Here is a 10,665-nt window from a genome sequence, read left to right as displayed (position 1 = left end):
TTTTGTATCTCCGTGTTTAAACAAGATCGCCGAAGCAGAAAAGCTGCATGCTGCTCGAGCTACGTGCTAAATACAGTCTCGACCATGGGGAGAGAATCACAAGTAAGACAGCCCAAGTGCAGGGGCAAAGTAAAAAAACAAACAAGGAACATTTATTATATACATTGCTCGCACTTTACCTTTGCTGGATTCGGATAGTATTTCAATGGACTACAGGGGTGGTATCTGTGGACTTGTTTATATCAATCCTCAAGTAATATATAACAAATGTAAGTTATGGTGTCTAGCTCATTATAAGTCCATTAAGCCCTAAAATTGAGATTTTACTTAAATCGAATTGTCCTGAAGCTAAAGTACCAGAAGCTTTTCTCACGCAGACTGTCGCCCTTAACAGGTTCCACATTTTCTGCTACCAGTGCTGCATCTACCACTAGACAGACGTTCGAATGCTTGCTTTTACTCCTGTTTTCCTCTGTTGTCAGAGAGTCCAGTTGCAGGGAGTTTGGAGGCTGAGGAAGCTTTTGGGGACCTGCGGCAGTGACTCTTAAATGGAAAGGACAATTCAGACTAAACGGTGTATTTTCCGAATACCAAATAAAGAATGTCAGGAAAAAGTATAAACATTCCAAATTACGGCACTATTGCTGTGCATATTTTGGGCAGTTTACTACATATCATAGAGACAACTGGGGGAAATTCGGCCGTTTTTGCTGCTACCATACAAACTAATTTCCAGTTATTGCGAATCCTCTAAGAAATATGCCTGCATACGCGTATAAACTATATAATTGATTCAGGAAGAAGCTACATTTATGTAAAACAACCCTGTTCCATGAGCACTTCAAAGATCATCAGACGCAGGGCCTTTAAAACATCTGCAAACCAGCGCATGCAGAGTGGCAGCGCAGAGTCGGGGTCGCGAGCTAATTTGCCGACCACCGAAAGGCCCACGATATAAAGGCCGCTTTAGATGCCTTGAAAGCGGGATGTAATATCGTCCTAAATCATGAACATGCAAGGAACAGAATTCCAGCGTCTGAAACACTTGCGTAACCGCTTCACCGACCCCTCTCAAGATTGCCTTGCATCGTGAAGCCCGAACCACATAGGGCGTATTCTCAACGAGTTTACGCGCGTTTTAGCGGGCGTAATCGTGGCGTCTAGCGGACGTTTTTTTCGTAGGAAGGAAGAGGGGAAGGTCGCCGACCCACATACGGCGCTTTCCGTCGGCGTCTCCTCGTCGTATAGCGCGGTGTTGCCAACCTGTAGCTTGAAAAATAAGAGTACATCAAACCCGAAACTTGATTTAAACTCAGTTATCCTTTTGTATTAACTTGTTATTTAACGCATAAATATACTTCAATGCTATTACGTGCCAACATATTTTGTCTCTCTCAGTATTGACGTGCCGAATTTGTTATCATCATCATTAAATACACCACGCGCCTGCGCAGTGGCGCGCCGTTCTGCTAGTTTTGGCGGTCTGCTGCTTGTCTCCTGGTGCTCAGCTTTGTTCCTCGTACTTTTGTTTTTAGTTATTTCCAGTATTTTCCTTTTTCTGTCCGTTGTGCATTGTGTTTTTTTACCGGACTCCGCAAGGATGGAGCGCGAGCTACAAGTGCTTCTGCTACGAAAGAAGGTAGCGTTGCTACGATTAATGCGAGAAAAGAGGAACCGGAGCGAGCGGACCTGTTGGGTTCGCCCGATTTTTCTCAAAAGGAAGGAGGAAGGGCTCTACCACACTGCCGTAAGTAGAAGAGCTTATAAATATAGACTTTTAGTAGACTTCCGACACCCCCGAAATCGATACTCCAAACGATACGATTCATGCCAAAGGCGGCGGCGGAGATCGCTTCGATCCCACTTTAGACTGTCCGCACAAATCGGGTTCTTAAATCGTATCGCTCTAGGATTTACTACAGAGGTTCCTGAAGGTGGTGGAAGCTTTCACTAAAATTGTGGAAAGATTGGCTCACCTGAGTAAATCAAGAAAAATCAGACTGTTTTTCCTGTACTTTGCATGTACAGTTAAATAATATTTTGTGTCGCTATGGCGCTTATTTTGGCCAACTGAAGTAGAGTATTGTAACAGTTGGGACCAGATGCCGAAGTTTCAGATCTTTCCGTTCTCTGATTTAAAACAAGTTTGCGATTTTTGTAAACCTTCATTGAGAAAATAGACAAGGTTCTCAGTAAAAGACGCCATTCATGTCCATAATTAAAAATAATGAAAATCGGGCATCTGGTTGAAAACGTTTGCGCCACATTTGGACAGAGACACTGTTCGGTGATGTAGTCTAAATTTACTGTCAGAAAAACATGGTTCTCTTTTCTCCCAAAACAAGCTGTATATTGACCAGGCAAGCTAATTACAAGGTTTTCCTTCTTGCTCAGATGAAGCTGATGAGACAAGGAGACCACCAGTTCTTCAAGAAGTTTTATCGGATGAGCCCAGCTACCTTCGACATGCTGCATGAGCTGGTGCAGGCAGATTTGCAGCGCATGCACTGCATACGTGAGCCTCTGGCATCGGAAGAGCGACTTGCCATCACTCTGAGGTATGTGTAGTTTCCTACTGAGGCGTGAATTGCAATGGTTCTTCAGAGGCAGACAGCCTGTTCTCTTGACCAAGTCTGCGGTGTCGTTTGAGCTCTTGTTTATACTCCAATGTAACGTTGACGGGCGCGTGCGCCTGACCTCGTCGCGTCACGTTGCTATGAAAGGAGCTTCTATACTTCGACAACAGTCGAACGCAATGCAACGTAACGCAGCGCGCCTCGGCAACCGTTGACGAAGCTTTCGACAAGGTAGGCTCTGCTCGAATTGCGGCGTCGGCTGGCGACGGTCGTTACCCAGAAGCCTTCACGCCAACTCCTGTGATTGCCGTGCTCCCGTCGTTGCTCCAGTCGGGCATCGGTCAGGCGGAGTTGTGTATTCGTCTGCCTGCCGTTCGTGCTTGTGTCATGGAGTGTAGCCGCTGGTGAGTTAGATATGCTTGTGTTGGTGCACAGTTTGCCTATGTCATTCTGTTGATTCCATTTGCTCGATGGAGTGAGCCGGCGCGTCGACGTACACCTGTCTCGGAGCCAAAAAATGTGTAGGCGTAACGACACCGCGGACGCGCTTGAAGCTTTTCGACGAACATCGGCTTCCCATTTTGGCGTCATATCCGTGAGTTTTCGACGCAAAAGGCTAGTCATGAGGTGGTTGCTCCGAACCACCATCTACTTCTCTTTTGTTGATGTTGGTCGACACCATGACCGGCTAATATTGTTCTTCTTTCGCTGACCACGTATGACTTTCGTTAGAAATGTGTTTCTATGCAAGTTATCTTCATTATTTCCTCGTTTTTAAGCATACCACAGTGCAGAGATATCAACTGCCGCGAATCGCAGCTTTTGACACATTTAACTGCTCATCATCACCGTTGAAGGGCAGCCGGGCAGCGCTGTATCTTGCGAACGGAAGCGGAAATTCGCCACCAGCGAGACCAAACCACGCAATCGCCATGGAGACGCGCATGCGCAATGTGAAGCAATTCGTTGGAGCGCTTTGAACGACGCCAGACTATAAACACGGTTGACAATTCCTTTCGCAACGCGGCGTGGCGAAGTGGACGACGAACGTCGTTTCACGTCGTCGGATGTTAGGTTTGTCGACGTCGGAGCATAAACATACTAAATGCAAGTAGAAAACTACTTTTCCCCCCATGTCGGGATTATGAATTTGCTTTTTTCTAACCACAGAAGTATGCTATAGCAGTAGCATTGCCTTTTGCTCTGAATATTAATGATATGAATTACAAAGAACACTTAAAAAATATGTGCATTAACTGCATCCGGTAATTGAATATGTTCTTTACTTCAGCTACCTTGCATCCGGTCAAGATGTGAAGGACGTGGCCTTGGCGTACAGGGTCGGGCTGGAAACAGCTCGGCTGGCTGTTCACGAGACCTGCCGCGCCCTCTGGGCCAGACTGTGCCCCATTTACATGAAGGTGAGCACTTTATTTTTAATACTGGTTGTATGATGTGACAAATTTAATTTGTTAGGAGATCATAGGTGTAGACTACGGGGGGGCATTGGGGCTCGTGCCCCCCCTGGTGAATTCGGGGGGACAGAGCCCCCCCCCCCCGGGCCCGGGCCGTGATCCTTACCAAGACGCTGTTTACGTGCCATGTAACGAGCTTCTAGTAGCAACATGTGAACAAAATAACACCCACGTTGCCTTTATTGACAAAATACATGAGAAATGGAATTCCAGCGTGCTTTCGTTAGCTTCCAGTTCTGTCTTGAAGGAAATGCACAGCACCCCCCCCCCCCAAGGAGAACTCAGCCTGCCCCTCCCGGGAAAATGGAAAGTCTACACCGCTGGAGGTGTCCATAACCTACAGACTCTGATCTGTAGGCTATAGACAAATTGTAGTTCACATGCCATCCACACATTGCCTCCCGTGAGTCCTGGCAAGCACCTCGGTGCATTGCTGCACTGTTGCCCCTCATCTTGGCTTGCAATGCGGCTTTCAAGGCAGACCTACAGAATTATCTGCCACGAGGAAAACCCTTTTCCTGTAGGCTTCTCTTGGTTCCCTTTCACACTTCTCTCTCTTCTCCTGGTAGGATCATGTTTCTTATGGTGAATTCCACTCGTAGATCCGGAGCGCTTTCCAAAATCCGCAAGGGAGGCAAAATTCCGCTTCGTGAAACCCGCTACGAATCGACAAGGGGAAGATAAACTTGCATTTTTGGAGCGACCTCCCCCACACCCCTCCCCACCGCTTCCCCCTCCGCCGTTCAAAATGGCCGCTGCTCAAACTTGACAAGCCCACCAACGCTTCAGCCGACTGATCTTTCCGACGGCCAGTGACGACTGTCACTGCTTAGTTGCAGAAATAACACGCGACATAGATCGGGCGAAAATATACGTACATGGCGCCCACGTCACAAATAACAAAGACGTCCGCGTTCGGCACCGTCACGAACCTTTCGGCCGCCTCGGAGTGGCAGGGCACGGACAGCGATTGCCAGCGGTGCAATTCAGATTTCTGGTACGACTTTAATAAACACAGAGGTAACAAACCATCACTTGTGCGGTTGTTGCCTAATCACTTTTTGCTTTATTTCACAGTAAAACGCCGGCGGAATCCAGTGTAAAAAGGTAAACAATCATTGGCTGCAGAATGAACAGGCCTAACCTTGCGTCTCCCTCCGGCTTTTCTGTCGATCTTCCTTTCACGATCACAGATGTCAGCCCTTACGATTTACCACGCTCCACAGTCCTGGCTTTGTATCCCTGATCTACGCGAGGTAGAAGCGCTCGAGCTGTCACAATCCCGCGTAAACAAACGACGCACCCACACAAATCCAACTCTATGACCCGACTGGTCCGGCCCGCCGGTGCCGCCGACCTCTCCAACCTCGCCGCGCATGCGCACTGCCGATTTAGACGAAAATCACGTGGGCCACTCTGTCAACTTCCGCAGAGATCTGTGAAATCCTGCAGAGCAAGTTCGGTGGGGTTTGGTGCGCTCCGTGGAGCGGGCGCTGCCAGAGATCTACGAGCGGAAGATGACCAACTCGAGTCAGATCTGCGAGCAGAATATGAGCGCTCCAAATGGGAGCGCTTTTGGAGCACTCGAGACCTGCGAGCGGAATTTACCATTAGCTAGTCCTCGCAGAAAGGAGGAAAGTGTTTTTGTTTATCAAGTGAAAAACGGGAATTGAGGGGTGGTTTTTTGGTTTCTGGCTCCATATCTCACTGTGAGACAGTTTCTCCACATGTTTTATTGCTCTGCATACAATTCACAAAACTATAACAGTTCATCTGGAACACCAAATCTAGCACATCAGAACGTTTGGAAAATTGGTGCACAAAGTCTTGTCATCCGGCCATCAGTTGGTTTTGTTTTCGTAATCCCTGGCGACGTGTCAGTACAGAAACCTTAATCCTGCATACGACTAGCCACTTAATGGATGGAACGGTCAAAAAAGTGATCCTGTGCAGTGCGCCCTTATGCACCTTGGTAGGTTGAAGCTCTGGGACAGAGTGTGGTGAGAGTGGTGACAAAGGAATGTAGTGAAAAGGTACCTATCCTCTTTAATCAAGGCAGAGCCTGAAGGTTTGTGGCTTCAGAGCCTGAAGGTTTGTGGCTCCCTTTGTGTCTACTCTCTACACACCAACTCAACTATCTTACGTCATGCCACAGCAGTGGTGCTTGGGGCGCACTTCCAGTTCAAGGTGTGAGCAGAAAATTGCATGCGGGCCGCGCATTGCTATGTTTTCTTGCTAGAAACTTTCCTTCCCAAGGTTTTGCGGTATTGTGTAGACTGGGGCTGCACTGAAAGATCTAGGAAAGGCGTCATGATCAGTTTTCATGTGTCTCCTGCCTGCCCGATCTTACCGAGAATGTTGATAGATGCCGTGAAAAAAGAAAACAAGTCTCCATCAGACCATCATCGCCTGCGCAGCATGCACTTAAAGTGAATTTAAGGAGTCTTCTTGTCATAACATTTGATTGTATTGTTCCAACATTAACTCGGGAGCACCACCATGTGGTCCGACCCACCCGGTTCACGTTCAGTGCATTTTCACATTCAAACAGCTGTCTGCATGTTGAACAGCAGTCGTCACATTTGACCGACTATTGCCTCCAGACCCTGTCAAGGCTATCCATGCCGTCGACATGGTAATTAGGCTTCAAAATAATTATAGCCATCTAAAATCTTGTAAACTTAAAGGGTGTATGGGGTAAATCTGCTCGGTGTTGTAAACATTAATACAAGGTGATGTGACAGTTGTAACCGGTAGTGATAGTGGACTGGTAACAGTAGGATTGAATTCATAACGTAAAAGCCTGCCATACAAGTATTGTAACACACTTCCACTGCCAATTCCTCTTCCACCCTTAATAATAGTGAATAAAATTTGTTTTGTTGGTAAGCCATAGCCTGATTTGTAAATTTATAAATAAATGTTGTCTATTATACAGCCCCCCACGGAGGCTGAATGGGTCGAAGTGGGAAACGGCTTCTCGCGGAGGTGGCAGTTCCCGAACTGCCTTGGAGCAGTGGACGGGAAGCATGTTGCGATAACCTGCCCCAAGGACTCTGGCAGCACCTATTACAACTACAAGGTATGTCTCTGGTCCTTGTCACCATGTCTTAGATATAGCTTGGTAGTTTGTAAATGATCAGAATTCAGGCTTGACAGTTGTGCTGTGAATTTTCCATAGCTTTTATGAAACCCTTATGCAGATTATACCACGTGGGTACATGCTTTTTGACCCCTGGGACCACTGTCATAGCCTGTTCAGCTTAGAATGGATTACAGCCGATGCTGCAAGTCACCGAAGTCAATACAGAGTTCAAGCTTGCCATGTGACCTCCTATCTGGCTAGAGGGATACACGCCTAGTGAAGGCACCTCACATACACAGACCACTTGATTGGCTAAAGTGCTTATAGTTTTACTGCAATCCATCTTATCGTGAAACGGATTATAGTGAATAATGCTTCGCAAAATTAATGTAAGACAACAAAGAATCAACATGAAACTGAAGGTGACCACAAACCTGTAGCAATTCTAACGGCCCAAATTTTGTGTAGTTTGTATAAAAGTAACAGGAAATTTGCTGAGGAATGCCTAAAGCCACAACCACATGGCATTCTTCATGCAATGTGCCGATGTCTGTCCCGGCCAGATTTCGGTGTTGGCACCGGAAGTGGCTTGCTGTGCAGAGACTAATTGGAGATTGGTGCATGGCAGAAGTAAGGCTAAGTACAACTGCTGGAACTTCCGAGTCAGTCTCTGTGTGGCCTATGCAGCAAGTTATGAATGTTTTGAGATTGGGGGTACAGCTTCTGTACTGCAACATTAAACCTTAAAGAGATACTACAACGAAATTTCGGCGCTCATTTTTTGGTCTGTATGTGTTCAAAAGAGCAGTATCACATGGAACATACCAATATCTTGTTAAAAAAAGTGTCGAAAAGGAATTTTAAAACAAATTAAACGAAAAGGAGCACCTGGTGGATGTCGCTAACGCCTCGTTTGTAATGCTCGTCTAGGAACCTTGACAGCTAGTGACGGAGGTTGTCTCGTCTCCGGCCACGACGATAGAAGGGGGGAAGGACGAACTCCCCTCTTCCCGAGAATCCCTCTTGTGTGTCGCAGAAGTCGCTATTGTCCCCCTAGAAGATTATAGAAGATTAACCCGTCACTCAAAATTCGTACAAAGGCAGCCGCTTCGGTGGCTGGAACGACTAGGCCATCCTCTCGACGTCAGCCTCGCCGTAGCTTTGCTCGTCTTGAGACGACCTACGTCACGATTGCGTTGGATGTCACGTGCTCTAAGCTGGGCCTTGTCCGAGCGCTTGCCAGAGTGGGCCGTTTATAACGAAAAATACAGCCACCAGGATCAAAATGCAAACGTGCGATTGTCATTTACGGATATTGTGGATCATATTCAACCTATTTTTGAACACGACGGGAATATTTCAAATTTCGTTGAAGTACCCCTTTAAAGCTTGTAAGTACTAAAGAACCTTTCTTGTCCAGCACCAGTACACTGCCTTATCTCACATCAGGTGCATGCTAATGCTGAGACATTGACACTGGTGAAGCACATAAAAAACAGTCCGTGTAGTTGGGGCCTAAGACGTTTTGCATGTGTATTTGTCATTTTGTTTTATAGAACAAATACATAAATAAATTTGAAGCATGCATTGTCTACTCATATTCTTAGTGAGGTTGCGATATAGCAGTCTATTAAGAAAATTGCAACTGCCGGAAAAGTTTCCAGAAGAATAGCATTTAGCATAGACGGCATGAATACAACAGTGCTTTCTTCCATGTTTTGCTTTTTATGAATATAACAAAATGGGCACAAATGCAGCATGTACTTAAGGGCTGAAATTTAGTATAATTTGTCCTATACTTTGCTTCAGCGTCCAGACGCAGCAGATGCTACAAGCGCGAGCATGTGGCCCTCAACAGTGCTTGTACCGCACGAGCGAGCGTGCTTGGCAGCGACGCTGAAAGCATGGAGCTCGCACTTGTAGCTTCTGCTAAAGGTTTGAAACCACGCTTTAGAGTTAATTGGTGCACGAGTTGGCATTGGAATAAGAAATACTAAAGGAATGGTTAGCTTGATGATATCTGAAAATGATTGTGGCTTTGCAGCTGCAAATAATGATGAATGTATAAACATTATTCAGTTGACTATCTCCAAGCAGAAGTTAGGCAAACATGTGATATTAGAATGGCAATCTGGGCTAGTTGGTTCATGTGTATTTTCGGCACCCTGAAAGTTAAACATGTGATACTTTGTGTAATGTTATCATGAGTAGTCTTGTTAACCACAACACCTCTCTTTTTAGCACACCTTCTCCATAGTGCTGATGGCGGTCGTCGACAGTGGCTACCGCTTCATTTTAATCGACGTTGGGGCCGAGGGACGGCAGAGCGATGGGGGAGTCTTTAAGGCGTCCGATTTTGGGCAAGCCCTCGAGAACGGCACCCTCAACCTCCCCGACCTGGGCAAGCTCCCCCGGTGCCAGGATCCTCGACTGGCCCCTCACGTCTTCGTCGGGGACGAAGCGTTTCAGCTGAGGCCCGATTTTCTGCGGCCATATCCCGCCAAGGACCTGACCGGGGAGAAGCGGGTATTCAACTACAGGCTCAGCCGAGGAAGGTATGCCCAGATAACTAGTTGGCTAGCTTACATTAGATGTAGCAACAACTGTGACAACATGAATTACAAAATCTGTCCACATTCATTCTTCCTCCCCACAGAAGGTGCGCTGAAAATGCCTTCGGCATAATGGCGGCTCGGTGGAGGATCCTGTTGCGAACAATCAACCTGATTCCACAAAATGTGGATTACGTCGTCAAGGCCACGTGCGTGTTGCATAACTACCTCCTGGAACACCGCGAGCATCCCGAAGGCTATGCAGATAAGGACGATTGTTTCGGGAACACCACAGAAGGGTCTTGGAGAGCGGAAACGTCGGAGGCTTCGAAGAAGCTGCTCTTCTCGATGCAGCCGACGTTTTCTCGCAACTTCTCAGATGAGGCTGGGGCAGCTAGAGAAGTATACACCCACTACTTCTCTAGTCCACCAGGGGAGGTTAAGTGGCAGTGGAAGTTGCCTGGCGTAGACAAAGGAAAAATCCAAAGAGGTCTCGTGCAGAAAGGTGCAATGATGAAGTAAAGCCATGTTCCAGATTTGGTGAAAGAATCGTTAAGAGCTCCAGTGATGAAATTGGCATTCAACCTTTTGTAGCAGGTTCTGTAGCAGACTTTTTTCCTTGCCTCCTACTTTCCTGATTAATAACTAAGCAATAAACTTTTTCTTTTTTGCTTTGCTTATTATTGTGCAGGTTTGGCAAAATTCTTAGCAAAAATGTCACTGCAGCGCAAGATGTAGCAGACTTTTGATTATGGTGCAAAAGGGCGCAGCACTTTCATCACTGGAACTCTTTCGAAGTCTTAACTGGAATGGCTCATTAAACCTGCACATTTTTTTGTTGTAATGCTCTGCCCAAGTTTTGTCGAGTATAGTTGACACCAGGCAGATTCCACTGTGCAAGCATCGACGCAAATCTTGTTTTACAACTGTTTTAGCTAGTGATTGACGATTTTGGTGTGCTCAGCATTGTGAAACGA

The 10,665-nt window shown here is 46.6% G+C and overlaps 1 protein-coding gene across 1 annotated transcript; it reads left to right on the top strand.

Moving 5' to 3' along the window:
• Positions 1–1,357: 1,357 nt before the first annotated feature.
• LOC115314533 (protein ANTAGONIST OF LIKE HETEROCHROMATIN PROTEIN 1) lies at positions 1,358–10,658 on the top strand. Its single transcript, XM_029973682.4, has 6 exons — positions 1,358–1,747; positions 2,395–2,558; positions 3,868–3,997; positions 6,990–7,133; positions 9,378–9,691; positions 9,793–10,658. The coding sequence occupies exons 1-6, from the start codon at positions 1,601–1,603 to the stop codon at positions 10,208–10,210; spliced, it is 1,317 nt and encodes a 438-aa protein (XP_029829542.3). The 5' UTR covers positions 1,358–1,600; the 3' UTR covers positions 10,211–10,658.
• The last annotated feature ends 7 nt before the right edge of the window (positions 10,659–10,665 follow it).

The sequence above is a fragment of the Ixodes scapularis genome, unplaced genomic scaffold (assembly GCF_016920785.2).
Source record: "Ixodes scapularis isolate PalLabHiFi unplaced genomic scaffold, ASM1692078v2 PGA_scaffold3__209_contigs__length_174095766, whole genome shotgun sequence".
In the NCBI taxonomy this organism is placed as follows: Eukaryota; Metazoa; Arthropoda; class Arachnida; order Ixodida; family Ixodidae; genus Ixodes; species Ixodes scapularis.
Note: the sequence above shows the minus strand (reverse complement) of the source record. Positions and strands in the feature narration are given on the sequence as shown.